At 39.5% G+C, this 24,842-nt stretch overlaps 1 protein-coding gene across 3 annotated transcripts in view; it reads left to right on the forward strand.

Moving 5' to 3' along the window:
* Positions 1 to 3,628: 3,628 nt before the first annotated feature.
* Positions 3,629 to 24,842, forward strand: part of TRIM9 (tripartite motif containing 9) — a 101,945-nt gene continuing 80,731 nt past the window's right edge. For all 3 annotated transcript variants that reach the window (XM_081292327.1, XM_081292329.1, XM_081292328.1), the window contains exon 1: positions 3,629 to 4,587. In XM_081292327.1, coding sequence (XP_081148453.1) covers positions 3,766 to 4,587 — 822 coding nt within the window. In that variant the 5' untranslated portion in view covers positions 3,629 to 3,765. The remainder of the gene's footprint in view (positions 4,588 to 24,842) is intronic.

A 24,842-nucleotide genomic window follows, 5' to 3' on the forward strand; every position in this document is an offset into this window, starting at 1 on the left:
AGGAACCATTATCTCCAGAAATGTTTGGGGAGAAGAAAGAGAAGGCTGCTTAATATTTAAGAACTAAAAATTGAAGGCATTCCCTCTAAGATCTGGTACAAGACAGGGATGCCCTCTCTCACCACTTCTGTTCAACATAGTCCTCGAAACACTGGCCAGAGCAATTAGACAGACGAAAGAAATTAAAGGCATAAAAATAGGAAAAGAAGAACTTAAATTATCACTATTTGCAGACGATATGATTCTATACCTAACAGACCCAAAAGGGTCTACAAAGAAACTATTAGAGTTAATAAATGAATTCAGCAAAGTGGCGGGATATAAAATCAACACGCATAAATCAAATGCATTCCTGTATATCAGCGACAAATCCTCTGAAACAGAAATGAGGACAACTACTCCATTCACAATATCCCCCAAAAAAATAAAATACCTGGGAATCAATCTAACAAAAGAGGTGAAAGACCTATACAATGAAAACTACAGAACCCTAAAAAGAGACATAGAAGAAGACCTCAGAAGATGGAAAAATATACCCTGCTCATGGATAGGCAGAACTAACATCATCAAAATGGCGATATTACCAAAAGTTCTCTATAAGTTCAATGCTATCCCAATCAAAATCCCAACGGCATTTCTTGTAGAAATAGATAAAACAATCAGGAAATTCATATGGAATAATAAAAGACCCAGAATAGCAAAAACAATGCTAAGCAGGAAGTGTGAATCAGGCGGTATAGCGATACCAGACTTCAAACTATACTACAGAGCAATAGTAACAAAAACAGCATGGTACTGGTACCAAAACAGGCGAGCGGACCAATGGTACAGAATAGAAGACACAGTAACCAATCCGCAAAACTACAACTATCTTATATTTGATAAAGGGGCTAAAAGCATGCAATGGAGGAAGGATAGCATCTTCAACAAATGGTGCTGGGAAAACTGGAAATCCATTTGCATGAAAATGAAACTGAATCCCTTTCTCTCGCCATGCACAAAAGTTAACTCAAAATGGATCAAGGAGCTCGATATTAAATCAGAGACACGGCGTCTGATAGAAGAAAAAGTCGGCTATGATCTACATACTGTGGGGTCAGGCCCCAAATTCCTCAATAGGACACCCATAGCACAAGAGTTAACAACCAGAATCAACAAATGGGACTTACTCAAACTAAGAAGTTTTCTCTCAACAAAAGAAACAATAAGAGAGATAAACAGGGAGCCTACATCCTGGGAACAAATCTTTACCCCACACACTTCAGATAGAGCCCTAATATCCAGAGTATACAAAGAACTCAAAAAATTAGATAATAAGATAACAAATAACCCAATCAACAAATGGGCCAAGGACCTGAACAGACACTTCTCAGAGGAGGACATACAATCAATCAACAAGTACATGAAAAAATGCTCAACATCGCTAGCAGTCAGAGAAATGCAAATCAAAACCACCCTAAGATACCATCTCACTCCAGTAAGATTGGCAGCCATTAAAAAATCCAACAACAACAAGTGCTGGCGAGGATGTGGGGAAATGGGTACACTTGTTCATTGTTGGTGGGACTGCAAAATGGTGCAGCCAATTTGGAAAGCAGTATGGAGATTTCTTGGAAAGTTGGGAATGGAACCACCATTTGACCCAGCTATTCCCCTCCTCGGTCTATTCCCTAAAGACCTAACAAGAGCATGCTACAGGGACACTGCTATATGGATGTTCATAGCAGCACAATTCACGATAGCAAGACTGTGGAACCAACGTAGAAGCCCTTCAATAGATGAATGGATTAAAAAAATGTGGCATTTATACACAATGGAGTATTACTCTGCAATAAGAAATGACAAAATCATAGAATTTGGAGGGAAATGGATGGCATTAGAGCAGATTATGCTAAGTGAAGCTAGCCAATCCTTAAAAAACAAATGTCAAATGTCTTCTTTGATATAAGGGGAGTAACCAAGGACAGGGTAGAGACGAAGAGCTTGAGGAAGATTAACATTAAACAGGGATGATAGGCGGGAGGGAAAGTGAGAGTTAAGGGAAATTGCATGGAACTGGAAGGTGAGCCTCAGGGTTATACACAATTACATATAAGAGGAAAGGAGGAGTAGGAGGAAAATTATATAAGTGGAAGAAACGATTTATAGTAGAGGGGATGGAGAGAGAGTAGGGGAGGGGAGGGGAGGGGAGGGGTGAGGGGACAGTGGAGAATGGGATAGACAGCAGAATACATCAGTCACTAGAAAGGCAATTTGTAAATCAATGGAAATGTAACTGATGTGACACAGCAATCTGTATACGGGGTAAAAATGGGAGTTCATAACCCACTTGAATCAATCTGTGAAATATGGTATGTTAAGAACTATGTAATGTTATGAACAACCAACAATAAAATAATTAAAAAAAATATTTAAGAACTAACATTAGAATCACTCTCTTGTCCCCACCCCACCCACCCGACTCCATCCCACTCCATCCCACTCATGTCACTATCACCATCACCTTACAGAACAAAAAGAAACCCCCGTGCTGGAAGCGGTGGTAGATGCTCATGGCATGTGACATTGAATGTTGTTTGGAGTCAAACATTCAGACTCCTCTGTCACACTGTGATTCATTCACAGAGCTAGTTACTAAACCATAGGCACTCAGAAATAGACAAACTATTCCTGCCTCAACTGAACCAACGTTCCTGCTGGTCTTGTGAAAGCTCAAGCCAGATGCTGAGCGAGATGAAGCCATGGCTTTGGGATGCAGGGAGGGTGACAAGCGATGGAGGCACGTTCACATCAAAGCACGGCGGCCTCCAGCAGAGACAGAATTTAAAACGAGAAATGAAGGTGGGCATAGATCTAAACTGATGCTGATGTTCCCCCAAGAACACTGGGTACCTAGTTAAACCTCGCTTTATGGAGATTAGGGATTGAGGGAGAAAGAAGCTAGGAGACTCCTGCCATGGCTCACAGCTGCGCTACCAGGCTCCCGGAATGAGGGGTTCTGTGGCTTCTCGGAGCGGGCTTAAAACCAAAAAGCCCTGTGGAAACCCAGGCCTGGAGAGGCGCCCACTCAGGCTGCCAGCAGCGGGAAAAGGGGTGTCCTCCGCTCTGCGCAGCACTTGCCCCTGGTGGGTCCGCGCCGGGATCTGAGCTGGAAGCCAAACGCCTGTTGGCAAGAGGCACCAGCCCCCTCCGCCGGCTCACTCGCGGCGGGAGGGGTTTCTCACGCCCCCCTGCTCCTGGGCGACTGCACCGGAGGTCTGAAGGAAGCAGGGCGAGGGATGAGTCATCCCGCCTAATTTCTCCTTCCCGGTCCCTAGCCTCCGCACTCCGGCCCCCTCCTGAGATCATGCAGCCGCGAGCGAACACTCCCCTCACCCTCACAGTTCACCACCAAACCCCCAGGGGCCTGCGGAGGAGAGGAGATAGACAGGGCATTTGGCCAATGATAGCCCCGCTCTCTCGCCCACTGTCCAATGAGCCTTGACTCTCAGGCGGGGCGGGACTAGGAGGGCAGCTGGGGGCGGTCCTGGGCTGGCGCGCGGCACAGTGGTTCCGCAGCTCACAGAGCTAGAGCATCGCAGGGAGTCGGCGCCAAGGCGACGCGGGAAGGCGCCACCACCACCGCGGGAAGGCGCCACCACCACCGCGGTCGCCGCCGCTGTCGCCGCTGGCCAAGGTGCTGGACACGACAGGCCCGTCGGCCATCGCACCAGCTAAGGAACCTGTTACTGCAGCTGCTGCTGCCTCGTTTCCAGCCAGGTCCCCATGGAAGAGATGGAAGAAGAGTTAAAATGCCCCGTGTGTGGCTCCTTCTACCGGGAGCCCATCATCCTGCCCTGCTCTCACAATCTGTGTCAGGCGTGCGCCCGCAATATCCTGGTGCAGACCCCGGAGTCTGAGTCCCCCCAGAGCCGTCGGGCCTCCGGCTCTGGGGTCTCCGACTATGACTACCTGGACCTGGACAAGATGAGCCTGTATAGCGAGGCGGACAGCGGCTATGGCTCCTACGGAGGTTTCGCTAGCGCCCCGACTACCCCGTGTCAGAAGTCCCCCAACGGCGTCCGTGTGTTTCCCCCGGCTATGCCGCCACCACCCACCCACCTGTCACCGGCCCTGGCCCCGGTGCCCCGCAACTCCTGTATCACCTGCCCGCAGTGTCACCGCAGCCTCATCCTGGATGACCGGGGTCTACGCGGCTTCCCCAAGAACCGCGTCTTGGAAGGGGTAATTGACCGCTACCAACAGAGCAAAGCTGCGGCCCTCAAGTGCCAGCTCTGTGAGAAGGTGCCCAAGGAGGCCACCGTCATGTGCGAACAGTGCGACGTCTTCTACTGCGATCCGTGCCGTCTGCGCTGCCACCCGCCCCGGGGGCCGCTAGCCAAGCACCGCCTGGTACCCCCGGCCCAGGGCCGCGTGAGTCGGCGACTGAGCCCTCGAAAGGTCTCCACCTGCACAGACCATGAGCTAGAGAACCACAGCATGTACTGCGTGCAGTGCAAGATGCCCGTGTGCTACCAGTGCTTGGAAGAGGGCAAACACTCCAGCCACGAAGTCAAGGCTCTCGGGGCCATGTGGAAACTGCACAAGGTGAGCCCTAGGAGAACCCACCCCCTAGTTCCCCGCTCCTCGGATCCTCCAGTTTTGCTGCAGACCGTTCCCTCTATTGCTCACAGCGCGTCCCAGTGGGGGCGCAATGCAGGTGCCTTCGATGTCTGCCTTCCCGGTCTGGTGCATTGCAGGAGACTCGGGGGACATCATACAGCACACAGGGAAGTTGAATATCCCCAGAGAGTTGTTGCGGGGATGCCTTAGAGTGGGTCTCCAGAGGCGCGCTGCTTGTGAGCTGGACCTGCAGGGCGCCCCCTCTCCGTCGCGGGCCTGCAGCCTGTGGCCGCGGCCAGAATGTGCAAAGTGCTGCGTAGCTAGACAGAGCCGCTCCAGTGCTGAAAGCCTCCAGGCAAGCTCCAGCTCAGGTTGAGCTGAGAGCCTTGGGGGAGGAGGCAGGTTGAGGCAGTGGGGTGGTGGGGACCCTGGGGGCTGTAGTTGCTGGATTCGCTGCCTTGAAGCGCAGCGCGGGCCGGGTAGAAGTCGCCCGCGGAATATTGATGAGCCGCCCAGAGCCAGACCGAGTGCACCAGCCGGGAGAGGTAGCTAGTGCCTAGTGCTGGAGACAGGAAAGGAAATACTGTGGTCGCTATGGCAACGTGGTGCCCAGGTCCAGGCCTCTGATGCTCTGGGAGGGGGACCTGAAGCTAGAGTGACAGGACCAGAGTTGCGGTTGTGGCCTGAAAGCCAGGCAGGTGCATCTCCTAGCGAAACCCCCACCTCCCAACACCACACTTCGTTTCTCCAGGGTTCAAACCTTTTTCTCTTCCAGTAGTTGTATGTACAAACTTTGGGGTACCTCCTAACAGATTTCTATCTCTGGACTCTTTTGATGGTGCCGTTACCATGGCTAGACAATAAGACTGCCTTTAACAACATACTAGGTCACACCATTCCTCTAATCACAATCCTCAGATGGCTCCCCGCTTTTCTCAGGCCGTCCTTAGAATGGTCTGTCAGGACCCGCAGACCCTGATCTTCAGTCTCAGTCTCAACTTCGTTGTCCCTCACACTCATCAGCCACACTGTGCCTTTTTATGTTCCTCAGCTATTGCCAGGTGCCCTACCAACCTAGAGCCCTTACATTCAGTGTTCCACCAGCCTTGAAAGTGTCCGATACCTAGGTCTGAATGGTTCACTCATTTGCCTTCTTTTCATCTTTGCTCACAAGTAACCATTAGAGTGAGATCTTCCTATGACAGTGCTTGCCACCTCCTCAAGAACCCCATAATTCCCTTTCTGCCTTATTTTTCTTGGTAGTACTTGTTACTCTCTGGTGTGCTAATCATGCTATTTATGTTAACGATTGTATTAGTTTTGTATTCACACACACACATATACAGGAAAATAAGCTTCATAGAAAAGAGGTGATTATAATAATATGCCCATACCACTTAGAAGGAAAGCAACCACTTTGCTAAGATGTGCTTATATTGGCTTTTTCTTTTTAAATAACCTACTTAGTGGAGGACAGGGCAGAGACTCAGGATTATTAGAGGGGAGTTTTCTTTACATCAGTCACCAAGTTGCATGACCAAGGAAGAAGCAGGACAGTGAAGATGATGTGCAGGCCTCCACTGTAGCCCCATGCAGAGTTCCCCACATTCTTGGAAATTAGAAAAGATAGCCTTTGAGAGATGCCAACTCTGAGCTGGAACAGTGATCATAGCAAAAAGCTGGGAGCAAATATCACCATTTCCAGCCATCATTGGAGGTTTCTTAACCCTGTATCCCAACTGAATGTAATCCATGTTTACAATCATTCGTATTCTCACATGTAACCTATTGAATCATATTAGCACTGATAAAATTTATTTTAGCACAGATTTGATCCCCACTGGCACATGCCACTGTTTTTAAAACACTTCAATTATATTTCTTAATGACATTTAATTTAGAAAGTTTTCAAAATTTTAATTCACAGCCAATTTGTTCTTCATATTACAATTTCACTGTTCAACTGCTAACTATATTCTATGTTGAAATGCCCTACAGAGGGTCTAAGAAATTAATCACCCTGTCTTGTCAAAGAGTTAATCCATATGCTAATTAGGATGGTCAACCCACTGTATTAATTTTCTATGAAGAAGAGTCTATACTTTATGCATTAAGACCAAAAAGAACCTTGAAATCTTTATCAAGCCTAATGTCAAGCCTAAATAAACTATTTGTTTTATTGATAATGGAAGTTGTGAGTAGACACTGTGATCCTGACTGGATTAAAATTTGGATACAGGATTTTAAAAAAAATGTTAAAACCCTTGAGACAAGGGCTAAAAAACCATTTGTTCTTTGATCTTTTACACATGTATTTCAACATAGTAAGTAGGTATCATTTTTATTCAGTCACTGTCAAGATGATTAAACTACCTAGAGAAAATAAGGCAGAAGGAGGACAGGTTTTAACTTTCAGTTGTCATCTACTAGATGAACAGCATACCTACTCCAACCTTATTTCCTTAAAAGGTAGTTAATGTGTTAATACTCACTTTTCTCATATATTCTATGTTCTAGTTAATATAATACCTCTGTCCCCACAAAACCTTATGGGTCAGAATTTCTATGCCCTACAAAACATACAAAAGCAAAGAATTATACTTAGTTCTCTCAAAGTTGGGGAATTAGTTATCAGTAGAGGTTATTATGAGACCTGAAAGTTTTCATTAATATTCAAATATATTAGCCATCCATTTCTACTGATAAAGAAAATGTTGTGAATATGTATTTCCTCAAGTATAAGTCATCATCTTACATATTAAAGATAAAATGAATGAAGTTTATTTTTAATTAGTTTCAAAAACAACTAGTTAAAATGTATTAGTTGTCAGATAACCAAATTAAATATATATCATACATTTATGACCTTCAAAATCCATTAAAAAATATTAATACAAGAAGTAGACTGATAAGCTATATCTGGTAGCAATTTTTAGTAGTCCTTTTACTTATTTTACTTGCTGTAGCCCTTTATTCAATTCAGGCTGACATAAAAAACTGCAATACAAAAAATGACTTTGGGGCTGGGGATGTGGCTCAAGCGGTAGCGCCCTCGCCTGGCATGCGTGCGGCCCGGGTTCAATTCTCAGCACCACGTACCAACAAAGATGTTGTGTCCGCCGAGAACTAAAAAATAAAATATTTTTAAAAAAAGTTTAAAAAAATGACTTTGTAAACATTTAAAAACAGGTAAATGGGACATCTGTTATTACTTTTTAATTTCAAGTAGTTCACCTTTCTAAATCCTGACATTATTCCACAGGTGACACTGCTACTTACTCCTCCAGACTTTAAGCAAGTCTCATACCTCCCATCCACAAGGATATAAAGGAGTTAAAACTGTATTTGTGAAAGTATTTTGGAAAAAAATAGTTTAAATATTTATAATTTATAATTTCAGTTTAGTACAACTGTGAACTGTAGTGCAAAACAGAAGTCAGTGTTTCACTGGTCAACAAGGACTGCATAGAAATCTCATCCCTAATTGGGGTTTGCTTGCTTCTTTCAGAGCACAAGGTATAATCCAAAACTGCTCTGAAGGTGGCCTAAAAGGGTTAGTCTTATCTTCCTGGGTCCAGAGAAAAATTCTCATTTGATTAAACTCAAGGAATATGAATATTACACAAAGATATATTACCCAAAGGTATTTTGTTTTTCCATAACAAAGCTAAAATGATAACTGATGACTCCATTGTTTTCAGATTCTCCAATAAAAATATTGTATCCAGTTTGAAGTAGCTGAATTTTTTCCTGCGTATGATATGAAAAGATGCTATTAATTGGAACATCATATCAAATCACATTTTGCATAAATAAGAGAAAATTACACAGTCATCTATTATTAAAATACTAAGAATTAAGGACAGGCAGAAATTATACTTACCCATCAGTAAATAAATTGTACTTTCCTCCATGAAATAAGTTAATGGGCTTTTCAGTATGTATGCATATCTGTGTTTCAGTATACCTTATCTGAAATGTTTAGTACCAAAAATACTTAAGGTTTTTTTTTAAACTTTGGAATATTCTCATATACATAATAAGATATCTTAGGGATAGAACCCAAATCTAAACATGAAATTCATTTATGTTTCATATATACCTTATTCACATGGGTGAATAAGGGAATTTTATACAATATTTTGAGTGCGCTGCTGGTGTTTTGACTGAGACTCATAATACAAGGTCAGGTGTGGAATTTTCCACTTTCAAAAAAAATTTGTATTTTGAAGTATTTGAGGTTTTTAATTTTCAGATTAGAGATTTTCAACCTGAAACTTAACTTTGGAATCTGGAGGAGAGTAGAAGCTATTACATGATAAATGTTTAAGAACAAAATGGTTCTAAATAATATCATTTTAAAATCAATTTTATCAAGTACTATTGGTTCTAAGGAACAGAAATTCACTTGGGTGATGACAGAGGCTTTTGTGAGAAATGAACCAAAATATATGTATCAGGAGAGTAGAATTTGAAAACCAGAATCTTAGTTTATACTCTGTATCAGTCAGCTTGGACAAAGTGATGCTGCAGTAACAAATAATCTTCAAATCTCAGTGAATCATAACAGTAGCATCTAATTTTGTACTCCTATAACTGAGTCCATACCCCTGTCCCCGCTTTTTTGCTTTAACTAGTTTGTGTTAGTTTTCTATCACTCTCAACTGAGAAGTTCAGACTTTCGAGCAATGAGTGATCTCATGTAACCATTTGTATATGAATATTCTAATTACTATTAATTCTAGATATTGTTATTCTGATGCTGTAAATATAAATGGAAAGGCAGTTTGGTTCAATGAAATCATATAGTATTTAATGCTGTCTGCCCACTTACCACTGGTAGCCTTAACTGGCCTATTGGCTGATTTCTTCAACTATTTTTATTGTGAAGTTATCTAAAAAGAGTCCTAAGGGAATATTTATTTAAACTAACTCTGAATTACACAATGAATGTAGTGATGGTACGTTTAAGGGAAATAGACTTTACAGGGAGGTTCTGGAGTCAAATTGCTGACTATAATCAATTCTGTTTGTTTTCAAAGTCAAGAAATCTCTGAATATGTGAATGAAACCTCTCATATTCATTTTGTTTTAACCTATACTCTACAAATTAGATTTTTCAAACTATTATTACAAATTTTCCATAGTTGAATAAATTTGAGACTTTCTAAATACATTCCTGTTAGTTCACTTTGTGCATTTTTACATCATAATAATAGTATATGGTAGTCCTCTTTAACTATCATTTTATTTTCTGTGTTTTTAGTTACACAATGTCAATCATGTTCCAAAAATATTAAATGGAATTTTCTAGAAATAACTGATTTTTAAGTTTTAAATTGCTTGCATATTTAAAACTTACAAAATCTTGCTATCATCCTGCTTTTCTCCACATTGTATATGCCTCCTACTTGTTAATTACTGAGTAGCTATCTCAGTTAACAAATCTAATGTTGTGGTACCACAGCGCTTATGTTCAAGGAAACCTTATGTAATTGCCCAATACTGTGTCACAATGTCAACATCATTCACCTAAATTCGTCTCATTGGGAAGAAAAGGGTAAGTACAGTACAATGTTTTGAGAGACACATGCATTCATATAACTTTTATTACAGTGTAACTATTCTATTATTTATTTTTATTAATCTTTAATAGTGCCTAATTTATAAATTCAGCTTTATCATATATATAGGCATATACATAATAATATGCTTTTTTTCTGTGTTTTTAGTTACACAATGTCAATCATGTCAATAATATATATTATTATTATATATATAGGCATATATGTATGATAAAGCATTTTACACATCCAGATTTTGGTACTATCCAGTTTTAGGTATCCACTGTGTGGGGGGTGGGGTCTTAGAATATATCCTCTGAGGATAAGAGAGAACATATGTCAATATATTTTGCAGCAAACCAGCTACTTGATTCAACCTAGCATTTTCAAAACTTATTTAACTTTGGAAACACCTTTTGAGTGGCACACATGTTTGAGAAACACTAGTCTAGGCAATGATTAGTCAATAAGCTAGTAAGGAGGTAATTGTTATCATTTCTGTCTAGGCAGAATAGAATACCCTAAAACTACGTACACATGTCCACAGTAAGCCTGTCCTTAAATCTTATGTTAATTCCTAAGACATATATTAAAGTTAAATTTGTTATTCTTTAAATATTAAAAGTAGAAGATAAGACAGCCTCATTTTATGGCATTTATATATAAGGACCTGAATACAAATTGCCTCCCTTTCTATTATAAATAATTTACTCTTTAAAAATGATTTTAGATTTCAGGAGTATAAATGTAATATAATAAAAAGTAACTGTTCTATTTTTTTTTTACTACTTTTAGGCTTTGTATACATGATTCCAAATAACTGGTTTAATTGAGTTTTTATTAAACTGTGTTAATAATGTTATTTTAAAAATATATTTGATAAAAAGATATTAAAAAGTTAAAACTCCTAATGTTGACTCCAGGACAACATAGCACAGCAATTTATAAAAGCTAAACAAATAGCACATCGCCTATTATATTCCAGGCTTTACTAATATTTTCATTTTGACAGTTGGTGTCAATTTCTAAACTTAGAAAAAGAGTTAGCTATAAAATGGCCACCAGCAGTGTACCTAGATGCTCAATTTTAGGGTTGTCTCCATCATATGTGATTTGTCCCAAACCCAAAAACACTTCCTGAGACAGTGCTCACAGAAGTTTCATCCTCAACCCGAAGGACTCAGGAAGGCTCAAGAAGTATTCAATTGCTGGTTGTCTTTCCGTTTTCTCTGCATCTGCCTCAGAGAAGTCATCACATCATCTCACTGTTGTTTGCCCTTGGTTTTGCCATTGTGTTAAAGTGGAGTATGTTGGTCTAGTCACAGTCCCTTCTGCCTAAATTGCCTCCTCCCTCCAGATACCATCTGGCCTTCCAGCCTCCCCACTGGGTGCTGCTGTCCTGTCTTCCAGGCTTGCCCTCCATCTTTCTCAGATCTAACTTTGCCAAGATCAGATCAGATAAGCCAGCACTGACAGACTTCTAGCAGACCAGCCTGCCAACCAGGAACCTGGTGCTACCCTGACCCTATCAGGGTTACACCTGCAGCCTCCCCATCCTCAGCTGGATATAATTGCAGACATTTTTTTAACTGTAGAGAGGGACTTTTTTTTCATTTTGATTGATTCATTTTAACCTGAAAAAAGCAAGATAACTCTTCTTGAATTTCGAGTCTTGAGTAAATGAACATCATTGACTTTCCCTCCTTTATCATGCCTGACTTTAGAGACTCATCTCCATGGTTTCAACTCCTGCTGTAACTGAATTTCTAAAACAGACCTATTTATCTCAGTACCATTCCTTTTCACAATGTGGTCCCAGACTATCTTTACAGCCCTATCTTCTATCCTTCTGTTTCCCACAACTGCTATATCTGTGTTCTAACACTGAATGTCCTCTACTGTAGGGTAAATGTTTATGATAAAATCTTCCAATGGACCACTCGGTGTGTTGGACTGTTTCTTTGTTCTCCCCATTTCTGCACTTAGTAGATGTTAGGTAAAGATTGATTTAATGAAGAAAAGCATCAGAAAGAGAGTATTAAATTAGTAATATAACCCAATAGTTTAAGTTTCATATATTAACCTGACAATAATCATTAAATAATTAGAAAACTTTAATTTTATACTTTTTGTTAAAATGTATTGGGCATTTATTACATGCCAGACAATGTGTTCTAAGCCTTTAGCAACATTTTCTCATTTAATCTCCCTAAGTTATAAGTTCTCCTATGAGAAAATTGTGGCACAAAAAGATTATAAAGTCATGTCAGTTATAAGTAGCAGAGCCAAAGTTTGAATCCAGGCTGTATGACTTCAGGGCTCAGGCATTTAACTATTCTGCCCTACTTCCTGATGATCCCTGGAAATATCTGACCCATAAGGCATTGTTTGATGGTCTTATAAATTACAGTGACATAAATAGCTGGGGTCCTTTAGTTCTCAGGTATAAAAATTGCTGAGAAATTAAGTCATTTTTCTCCAAAGTTTCCTGCTAATCCTCCTCAGCAGGATTAGCTTGTGAGGGATCCAGCCTAACTCCCTGAAAGATCTAAGTCACACAGAGGCACAAGGGTCTATCAGCACAGCAATCGAGTCACTGTGCTCTTTTAACAAACAATGCATCTTAAAACTTACAGAAAAAAACAGCATAATAGAATCACTGGACTTTTGAAATAAACGTAGCACATAAACATTGTAAGTCTTCATTTCAGCACACCTAGAACATTTATAAGCTCATTTTTTAAAATACAAAAATATGTTTTAACCTGTAAGTACATATTTCTTCAATGTTTACTGCCAGTTGTTTGCTTGTACCTTTGCTTATGTGGCTTGAAGAAAACATGCATAATCCAGTTCATGAATAAATACCTGACTCACTTTTCACCATAAATATAAAAAAGAAATTTGTGAACTAGGAAAGGTATTGTTTAGGAATGGATTCAAAAATGTGCCAAATAATTTTTTTATAAGCCTGGCTGCTGTGGTTTGAATGTGTCCCCTAAAGTTCTTGTGTTGGAAAATTAATCCCCAGTGCAATTGTGTTGAGAGGTGGGACCTTTAAAAGCAGATTAGGTCATGATGACTCTGCCCTCATGAATGGATTAATGCCATTATAGATGGAATGGGCCAGTTATTGAAGGTCTAGGTTCCTGATAAAAGGATGAGTTTGGCCCCTTTTCTCACTCCCTCTCACCCATTGGTGCTTTCTATCATGTTATGATGCAGCAGAAGGTCCTCACCAGATGCAGCCCCAAACCTTGGACTTCCCAGGCTCCAGAACTGTTAGCTGAACAAATTTCTGTTTGTTTTAAATTACTCAGTCTGTGGTATTCTTTTTTAGCACAAAAAAAATGGACTGCCTGTTTTCAAGAACTGCCTGTTTTTCACTAACAGCTCTGATCAAGGAAGAAACTGTTCCTTAAGGAATTAGCTTTAGAAATACAATGTTAAACATTGTTCTTTGGTTCTTTGGTTTGGCAGAGCCAACTTCTGCCAGTAGCCAGTACATATAGATCGTTAATTCTCCTCTACCGTTTACTTATTCAGGTGAAGCTAACTTTGTAGCCTGATAGCAATAATCCAGCTTTATTGAGATTTTTTGTTCATCCCTCTAGTATTACTTCGCTTGCAGCCTACATTTAAAGAATTAACAGTTTGACACCAAATATTCATCATTCCATGCTTCAGGAAAAGCCTGAGAGAGGATAACCCTGTTCTGACCTGTCATGTGTATCAGTCTAAGAGATTATCTGTTCTCTGAAGAAAACAGCTTGCAGACAGGAATAAATGTGAATATGGGGAATTAAGCAGTTTCTACTAAAAGCAGGTCTTCATAATAACCTTCATGATTTTGTAGGGAGGAATATTTTGCAAAGTCAAGCATACAGAGGCTCAACTTCAAGTATAACTGTCTCAAAAACAAATAGAAATGACTCTATAATATAATCTATATTCTTTGATTATCTGTGTTTTAGTTTCTTTTATCAGTACAAATAACCAGCAACTGATTTTACCACAAATACACACAGTCTGTTACTTGGTACTACTGATGACATTTATGCAGTTTTCACAGAGCAATTCATGAAACCAATAAAACAACTTTGCTTATGCTTTGCCATCCTCCCTTTCACACCTTCAAGTGTTATTCCAAGAGCATTAGTCACATAAAATCAAATGTATAATTGGACTTCTTTCCAGTCTAATAAATCTTACATGGCATAGATAAATTCATGGTGCTTTTAACAAGCACTTATTGTTGATTTTATTGACCATCAATCATCCAGCCAAGACTTAGCAAGAAAATATACTAAACAGCTTTCAGCCACTAATCAACGCAGTATGAAGAAGTGTGTTCATTGGCTACCTTTTGCCATTACAGAAGTGAATCTACCACTGGTGAAACTAAAACATTATTTGGTATTAAATAAAAATTTCTCCACTTTCTATTTCAAGGACCAAGAAATATGAAATGTTGAAGCTTATATGGAACATAAGACACTGAATTTTTAGGCTGACTTCAATAAGCTCAATAAGCCAGGGTCCCAGAATGTGGCTACCATTCCCTTAAAGTTCAAAAATGGCACATTTGCACCTCGTCTAAGACATGGATTTTGGATTGTTCTGATCACTATATATTTTAAAGTATGGAAAAGTTTAAAATGAATAGTAAGCTTCTGCTATGATATAAAACATATTACTTAAACTGTTGGTATTAATTGTTAAGGGCTATGACGTTTCCTTTGGGGTGATTAGTATTAGTATTAGTATTAATTGGCAAATTGGCATACAAATCTTTCATGTGAATTTTTAAAGCTTATTCATAGAGAAAATGGAACTGAGAATATTCCCAATTCTTGTTTGTGTTGCATTCATTATTTGACTTGATTCTAGCATAATATATTGAGATTGCTATTATTATTTCAGAGTTACTGAGAGATTACCTAGAATCACACTACTGATGAAGACAGAGCTTGATCCTAGGCCTATTTAATTCTCAAGCCCACACTCTTCTCTATTGAACCTCACTAACTATGAATGTGGTTTAAATGTATTTCAGATTGTCAAGATTTCACATTTTTTGTAGCTGATCTCATATTTGGCTATTAAACATTTTGCATTAAACCCCAGACCTAAAGCTCAGTGGTATCCCCACTTGGATGTTCCACAAATCTCACACTTAGCACACGCAGAGCTGAATTCATTCTCTCTTTCCAATTTGCAACTCATAGATTTCTTTCTCTTACTTTTTGAACAGGAACCAAAGAATGCAGGTATCTTAATTCTATAGTGGAGTCAAGTGAACAGTATTCATTCAAAGTATTTCAAAACTAGAAATCTTAAATTAAATACTTGAGACCCACAGATATTTCAGAACATCAGCATTGGAAAACTAAACAAAAATTCACTTAATGGAGGAAAGCATTAAGTTTGAGAATATTATAGAAGGAAGTAAGTCTTATAAGGAATTTATCAAAGTTTTCTTTAATAATCTTTCACCATTTATTATACTCAAAATATGACAATATTCTGGGCATGAATCCAATGACTTTCTATGCATTACTAGATAGAATTCCTACAACTATATAAAGCAAGTACTATTATTATCCTCATGTTACAGATGAGAAAACTGAGGTTAAGAAACCAAGGCACCCAAAGTCACAGCTAATAAGAGCCAGATCCAAGTTTTTCTTTTAAAGAGTCCGATTCTAGATTCTGTATTTTCAGCAGGATAACTACCAGCTTTGTGCACAAGAGATCCTACAAATGCTCACTCTCATCTTGACAGCTGTATAAGGTTTCTGGCTCTTATGTGGATACAGCAGGTCACTCATTGGTTTTTTGTTTTTGTTTTGAGATATAACTCACGTTCCATAAACTTCATTCTTTTAAAGTATATAATTCATTAGTGTTTCATATATTTACTCACAGAATTATATAATCAGCACCACAAATTCTAGAACATTTTCATCACCCAAAAAGAAACCTCATACCCATTAACAGTCACTCACCACACATCCTCTCCTCAACTCCCTGCAATTACCAACATACTTTCTACCTCTGTGGATTTTCCTAATCTGGATGTTTCATATAAATTGAATTATACAATATGTATCTTGTGTGTCTGGTTTCTTTCACTTAGCATGATGTTTTCAAACCTCATCTAACCTTATAGCATGTATCAGGACTTCATTCCTCTTTATGATAAAGTAATATTCCATTGTTACACAGCAGTTGAAAGACTTTGTTGCTTCCACTCTGGCTGTTATGAGTAATGTTGCTAGAATATTCATGTACAAGTTTTTGTGTAGAGATTTTTTTCAATTATTTTTAGTATTGTGGTATAACAGACATATTTGGTTTTGTCCTTAGTTCCTATCCCAGAGCTTTCAAAAACCTTTGAGATTTCTTGAATATTAGAAATGCCTGATTTTATGCTACTAAGGTGACTGGTTGGGACCCCCACATAACTTCAGAATGGGAGTTCAGAAAGACCAAATGTGAAACTTTCAGCCTTCTTAGCTTCTGACCTCTGACCCCTAGGGAGAAGAAGGAGCTGGATATTGAGTTCTATAAAAATGGTGGATATTGAGTTCTATAAAAATGGTGGAATGGAAAAATTTGGAGCTCTCAGTTTAGTGAGTGAGAACACAGAGGCAATGAGAGTGGCACACTCTGAGAGGGAGTGCCAAGGTCTACTCTTTTCCTTACTTTTCCCTATGCATCTCTTCCATTTGGCTATTCCTGAATAGGGTCCCCTATAATATACCAGCAAATATAAGTGAGGTGTTTTCTAGAGTTCTGAGTCATTCTGGAGATACAGAACCTGAAATGGGGTGCCCCAAATTTGAAATCAAGTCAGACAGAAGGGCATGCAGCCTAGGGACCCAGAACTTGTGACTGTAATTTGCAGTGAGTACAGTCTCAGAACGGGATTGAATTATAGGACACGCATTGGTGTCAGAGAACTGGGAAGTCACAAAAGTGTACACCTAGGAGTGTAATTGTTGGGCCATATGATAACTCTATGTTTAACATTTAAGAAACTATCAAACTGTTTTTCAAAGATGCTGCACCATTTACATTCCCACGAGCAGTATGTGAGGGACCCATTCCCTGCATCCTCAGACACTTGTTGTCAAACTTTGATTAGTTATCCTAGAAAACTATGAAGTAGTGTCTCACTGTGGTTTTGATTTGCTTTTCTCTGATGACTGTTAATGTTGAAAATCTTTTCATATGCTTATGGGCTACGTCTTTTTTATTTTTAAGAGAGATGTCTATTCAAATCGTTTGACCATTTTAAATTGGGTTATTTGTCTTTTATTGTTGAATAATAAGAGGGATTTTTTTCTATATATGCTGACTGCTTAATAACTTGGAATGTCAGAGATGTCAGCCTCTCATCTCTCAGAGACACAGGAGGAAAAGCATAGACTTAGAGCTGAGTCTTGGTCAGAGAGAACTTGTTAAGTCTGGCCCATTAGAATCTACTGCAAATTCCTTGTCCAATAAACCCTAATAAATCAATTCTGAGACAGAGCTTGGATAAGCTCTATCAGGATTAGCTCTGACAAATAGGAGACATGGAAAAGCCCAGAAGCAGGAAGAGGAAACATTTTAATTATCAAGACACTAGATATTGCAGCCGTTCTGCCTTTTACTCCAAGTTGCACTCCTGACTTTGGTAACGGAGTTCACTTCTTCATAATATCATAAAGTTCCAGTGGTACTCTGGTGTCTGTTACATAAGTTTACCATTATGATATTCACAAAGTTACTTTGTGATGTCAAAATAGTCGTTTTCTCCCCTACATTTGAGAGTTAAAAGTGGATAGAATTGGAATACGGAATCTTAGAGATCATTTGCCTATCCCTCTTCCAAGGTGGAAAAAAAAGTTGAGCATTTCATTAAGTTACTAAAGTCATTCAGTACAAATAAGAATTTGTAAATTTTTGTAGAATTTATACTAAGAATTCAGAACATAGAAGCGTTTATTTTTTATTGCTTCTCTGTGGGTATGCATGTACATGTTATGTACGTATCTGTCTGGTGTAGCTCACTGAAACACCTATGCTACCCTTGGGGGGCTTTCTTATGCCCCCCCACACCCATAATCAAAGGTGTTCTTTTTCTTCCCTATATACCATGACATGACTATCAAAGTTTACCTTATATGTTTTCTCTCTTTAAGGGGAAATGATGTGTGTCTGTATAATTAAATTGATGTTTCTTCATTATAAGTAATATATTCTTTTTGTTGTTGTTGTTAACATTGGCTTTCAATAATACAGTACTTTTCCCAAAGGTTCAATCTAGTGGTAGAAGATTCCACACGAAGCTGGAACAGAAAATATTCATAGGCTTTAAGTTTTGCTGTGCCTCTCACACAGAATTATGCAGTTGCTGACTAATTCTGACTAATGACTGAGGCCTTCAATTGACTAGTTCAGTTGGTTCCTGCCCTAGTAAAAAAGCACAAAAGAAGTTTCTGGATGAAGCAAAAGGGTGTTCCCTCACTCCCCTCCCCATTTTTTGCATTACTGGTTACCTTTCTTGGCATCTTACGAGCCACCATTCTCCACTCTCCCTTGTTTCCTCTGTGGTCCCCTGTGAGTCTTTTGATTTCTGCATACCTGTCTAGAAGCCCAGCTTGCTTCCAAATCATGTGCCTTCTTTCCTAGGTACTTTTATTTTCTGTGCTTAGGATCCAACCCAGGGCTTTGCACATGTGCTCTACCACTGGCCTCTACCCCCAACCTCGTGTACCTTCCTCAGTTATCTCCATGACTTGCTTTCATCAGTGTGTGTGATCTCAGCCAGCTCCTGATTCTTGACCAGGAACTTTGGGAAGTCTCTGCCCAGCCAGTTCAGCTTATGAACACTCTTCCTTCAGCCTTACACTGTTTTTTTAAGCCCTGGCTTCATTCCCACTAAAGGTCCTGAAGTCAAGAGCTCCTGAAATCTTTCCTTGTGTGTGACAGCTTTAGGACTGGCACTGATCCCAACAATAGATTATTGTAATGTACTTGGCCAATTACCTGTAAGGTTAATATAAGATTACAACATATACATCTGGGTCATATAAAAATAAACTCATGTAACTCTCTTCTTTTTGAAAGATGACATATGAAATGATTTAACTAAATGCAGCACAGAATCCATTAACATATAACCACCTCTGCAATGAAATAAGACAGATATTTAGTAACACCTGGATGTTCTGCTTACATTAAAGACAGGAAATAAAGAATAATTTATCAAGTTCATCTGCAAAATGGAAATGAAGAGATTGGTAGGAAGAAGATTATTACCTAAATTTTAAGGCTAGAAAAACTGGTCAATTACGCTTTTGAATGAAGCCAAACAGTTCAAAGATATTATAATCTTGTACCATTAAAAGCTCTGTTTACTTTTACAAGAACAAAGTCATAAATATATTATTTAAAATTTAAATAGCATATTATGCTGGTTTGGGTTGTTGATTATTAAGTTTTCTAAAACTCTGTATGTACAAAAGATTATTGTGAAATAGCCATTGAAAAATTAACCGAGAGTATTCTGTTTTCAAGTTTTCTTGTGTATATTTGAGGTCTCCAGCATGATGCTATGGGATATAGAGATGGTCAAATGGTTAGTATAGTGCAACAGACTAGTAGACCTATCATCTCAGATAGTTATAGTTTTGGTGACAAGAGCAACTGAAATGTACTTATTGAACAACAATAACCTAAAGCAATACAATTTTATTACCCATAGCCATCACATTTTACTTTAGATCTCTAGACTTGTTCATCCTATATATCTGCTACTTTGGGTCATTTGACATATAGCTTCTCATTTCCCTCACCATGGTAACCACTATTTCATTCTCCTGCATGGTGTATTTGACTTTTTGTTTTGATTCCACTTATTCTTCCTTCTGTATCTAGCTTATTTCATTTCACACAATGCCCTCCATGTCCATCTATGTCACACCAAATGGCAGAATATAGTCTTATTTTTTTTAAGGCCAAATAATCTCTCTTTCTCTCTCTCTCTCCCCCTCTTTGTGTATCACATTTTACTTATCTGTTCATCCATTGATAGATACAAATGTTTCCATATGTTGGCTATTATGAATCCCAGAGTGTTTTTAGAGAAATTCCTTTAATTGGTATAACATTTTGCAAGAATTCTGGATTTGAAAGTTAACTCCCTCTAGTATTTGTTCACATCTCGTGATATTCTTCAAAACTAAGTCATATTTATCAGTGGTACACTATACTCACTCCATCCTTTCAAGCTATGATAAGGAATTTAGATAAACCTGCATTCAGGCTCCATCCTCATAAATATCTCAAGACCCCATGTAGTCTGAGTAAGGCTTTTATATTGTGATTCAGTTTCAGGGTACTGATGATAAGACCACTGGTTGTTTAGTAGGTATTGAGCTCTGGATTTATTTGGTTGTTCGTTGAGAAGTTCATACAGTGAAGGAGATTTCAAGTTTGATTCCAAAGGCCAAGCACTTTTTTATGTCCAGAAGGAGGAATGGATAATGCTTATACAGATGGTATGTGACCACTGCCTTCCCGAAAGTCTCTAAGAAGAACTGATTCTTACAATGTGTCAAAACCAAACAACTGTCATGGAAGAGTTATTGCTGGAATAAGATTTGCTAGGTGAACTATGCTGTGTGATGTGATTTCATCTCAGTGTCTTTTCCACCATGAGCTTTTCTTTCATTTACAGGGCAACTCATTAGAATTGGATTAAGAGGGCTTTGCGCATGTTAAAGCTAAGACTGAGGGCCAGAACTGAAGTTAAACAGGTTATAACCACCTTACCTCAAACCTTAAAACATCTAATATTGGGCACTGTATCAATTACAGGAAACATGAGATTCCATCCTCTAATTCCTAACTGCAGTTGGTCATTTACACTATTGTGTAGTAGCCAAATCCATGCTCTATTGATAGAGCACAAATTACAACAAACATTTTGATTCTATACATAAGCTAGGAGAATCTGAGATGCAGGAGGAATTCAGGCTAACAGATAAGAAAATAAGAGAAGTGGAAAATAGGATGAGCATGGAAGAAATGCAAAAATTAAGCCCTGGTTAATCTCTTTTATGGAAAGTGCTAAAATTAGAGTTAAGGCCAAAGGTACTTAGCCCAACTGAAAAGTGGGGACTGCCCATGGGATATCAGTCAGTTAAATAGTATACAGCCAGATACTAGGTTCTGTTCCTGGGTCTGCTGCTATTCAGGAAGCACAATGGAGGGGTTAAGAATATGGCCTTGGGGCTGGGGTTGTGGCTCAGTGGTAGAGCCCTTGCCTAGCACAGATGAGGCCCTAAGTTTAATCCTCAGCACCACATAAAAAATAAAAATAAATAATAAATAAATGTTAAATTCTTAAAAAAAAATATGGCCTTGTAGTTTGTGGGCAGGGATGGTGTTTAACTGTGCATGAACTTGAATAAGTTACTTGATCTCTCTATGCTTCAGTTTTCTCATCTGTGAAATAGAGATTGATAAAAAGCACCTACCTCCTGGGATTTTGGGGGGGATGAAAAGAAGACACAAAGCCCCTGGAATGAACTGAACCTAACCAGAATAAGTTCTGATTAATGGGAGCTATTGTTACCTGTTAAGTGGAACTGTTTATTTCCGCCTGGACCCATGGAGATGAGGACCAGATGAGAGGATGAAAGATGAGAGAGCCTGTTGTAATAAATCCAACATGTCATTGTGGCTGTGTATCTATACAGATGGGGGTTACACAAAATATGGAGGGAGTGGTCACAATGCTTCCTGCACAGATGGGTCCCTACCCTGGGACTGAAGGAAAGTCAAGCAGCCAAACTCACAGAGCAGGCACAAGATGAAGAAAAGGAGGGTGAAGAAATCAGGAGACAAAATCTCTAGCAGGGGACTATATCAGTCCTTGAGGGTCACTGCTGACCCTCATAGAGCATATCATTCCTTGGAAAAGGGGAACTAGTACATCCTGATAAGAAAGATGGACTTTGGAGTCAGAAAGCCTATCTTTATTTACTTAACTATCTGGTATATCATTTAAATCATCTATGCCACAATTTCCTCATCTGTGAAACAGACAACACACCACCTCCTAGAGTTGTAGGACAGGCTCAATGACCTTGTCTTTGACAAGTTCAGGACATTAACATGTCTTTAAGAAATAGTAGCTTTTATTATTCAAAGATCATTCAACAACTACATCTGTGCTAGGGTGCTCTTCTTGTATGTATTGAGATTGTAGCAGTCAGAAAATAAAAGGAAACTTAAAAAATGCTTGCCCACCAAATAATAGGCTCTATTTAATAGAACATATTTTGAATACCTGCCATAATCCCCTTCTAGGTTGTATGTTCTCTAACAAGACAGCTGATGATTTTTTTTTATTCAATGACTTCCGCACCAAATAAAGGTAAAGGTGTGTTAGTCAGAGGTTGGCTGAGAACAGTGAGGTCAGACCCACTTCCCAGCTCCATAATTCTTGAGAGTTACGGCAGCTCAGCCAACCCCATTGCCAATTTCCCTCCTCAGGGTCTGTTTTAAGGCTCCCTAACTCACACTAACCAATGGATATTTGCAAAGAATTTAGTCTATGACACTAAGAAGAGCAACAAAATGGAATAAAGGATGAACAGGCCATAAGCTGCTAAAGAGTGCTTCCAAAATGCAGGTCCACATGGATATCTGTTTCTGAAAATTCTGTGCAAACTTGCCGCAGTCTGGCTGGGCACAAAATAACCGAGCCACCACAAAAGCCTTGTAGATTCCAACAGCAACTCTTTATTCTCGAACTCTCACCGGCACTCTACACGCACGTTCTGGGAAAATACACTACCTCCACCAGGCTCTACATACCAAATACCCTCTGAATCCCACGAGAACTCAACGGGAACTCAAGGAGCAGGCGCCTGAGGCAGCAGGATACGCCCAATTCCCAGCAGGATCCACCTTAAACCAGGATCCGCCCTAAACCCCCCCCATCTGCCCTAATCCCTGAGCAAGGTCACCTTTCATGCAATGTCACTGCAAATGACCTGGGTCCAAGGCAAGCCCATTTCCACAATGGAGAGTCCTCCCTCTAAGCAACATTGGGTAGGCTGACAAGGAAATTGCCATGCATCATTCCTACTTGGCTATGGCTCTCAGCATAAGCCATAAGCTGCTAAAGAGTTCTTCCAAAATGCAGGTCCACATGGATATCTGTTTCTGAAAATTCTGTGTAAACTAAGTCAGATTTTAAATGAACCCAAGACATTTTCAATAATAATGAATCTTTGGTGTATATTTTCAAATGTCAATACATGTAAAACTACATTGGCTAGATTTCAAGACACCAACAAGTTAATAACAGGCCTTTAATGTTTTTCCTAGGAAAAAAACAATAAATAAGAAAAGAAAATTACAATAAGAATTATAAGGCACATCCCAATTTTAGAAACATTAATATGGAGTAGGAGTCGAGGTTAGTGGGGAGGTTTATCAAGGAATGTAGATTTGTGGTGGCCAAGTAGAGAACAAAAAAAAAGGAGACTCAGAATTGGAAGCCACTATTGGGATCCTGATTCTACCTCCTTGAAAAACTCACTTAACTCCTCGGACTCCAGCTTCTCGCGCATAAAATACAGATGCAGAATCGGATGAGAGTTAGGTCTCAGTTAGTGGCAAATTTAATTGGGACCTAGATTGATTGATGTTTCTATGACTCAGTTCCTGACAAGAGACTCTTGGATAAAACTGTCTGCTGTCTGCTGCATGTGCTTTTATGAAGAAGCACTTTATATTTCCTCCTGTTTTAAGTTTCTCAGTTGGAGCTTCAACATTTTGGAATCAAAGGATGATGGGCTAGGTAGCTGCAGCATGTTCCATTCCTCTCATTTTATCTGGGCCTTGGAAGTGCCCAGGGGAATCCACAGCCCTGTTAGATCCCTGTAGGATAGAGGCAGAATAGTACAGACAGAATGACAGCTGAGTGCAGAGAGGAGATCACATGCTGACCAGGTTTGAACTCCGCTTCCCTATTCTGGGGAAACAACCCACTGGATAATCTGTTAAGAAACCTTTTCTATGGACCACACCCACTGTTGTTTCTTGGAGGGAAAGAGTGCCCTAGGGAGTCAAAGGGAACACAAAACAGTATTTGACTATCACTTCCTAAAATGAGAAGTAAGATTTGACTGAGAGAAGTAAAAATGAAAACAAAATGGATAAATATGCTTATGCCTCTTTACTTCTCATCAGGGAGATTTTGAGGACCGAGATTGGATTTGAACCCATCCTGGAGTTCTTAAACTCAGGGTAAGAGCCACAGTTTGGTGCCGAATTTCTAAGGGAAGTAATGTCTTGCTCATTTTAAATGCCAGTTCCTTCTATTCCATTACATTCCTTTTCATGCAGGAGAAACAGATGTTTGGGTTTTGTAGTTTTCATTGCTGATATCAGCAGTGTGCTGGAAAGCCCTGATTTAGAGCATCTGCTGTGGCTGCCTTCAGGCTAGCTACCTGAGATTACTGACCTTGGATTTGGAAGACTCCACCAGCCAGCTCTAGCATAACACAGCTGGTTCGTTTTTAGCTTTATACCAGATAGGAGGAACTGCCAGATTGCAAGTTTTCTACAATTAATTCTAAAATTGTTTCTAAGATTATTTAAGCT

This window comes from Spermophilus citellus (assembly GCF_964194105.1).
Source record: "Spermophilus citellus genome assembly, chromosome: 4".
NCBI lineage: Eukaryota > Metazoa > Chordata > Mammalia > Rodentia > Sciuridae > Spermophilus > Spermophilus citellus.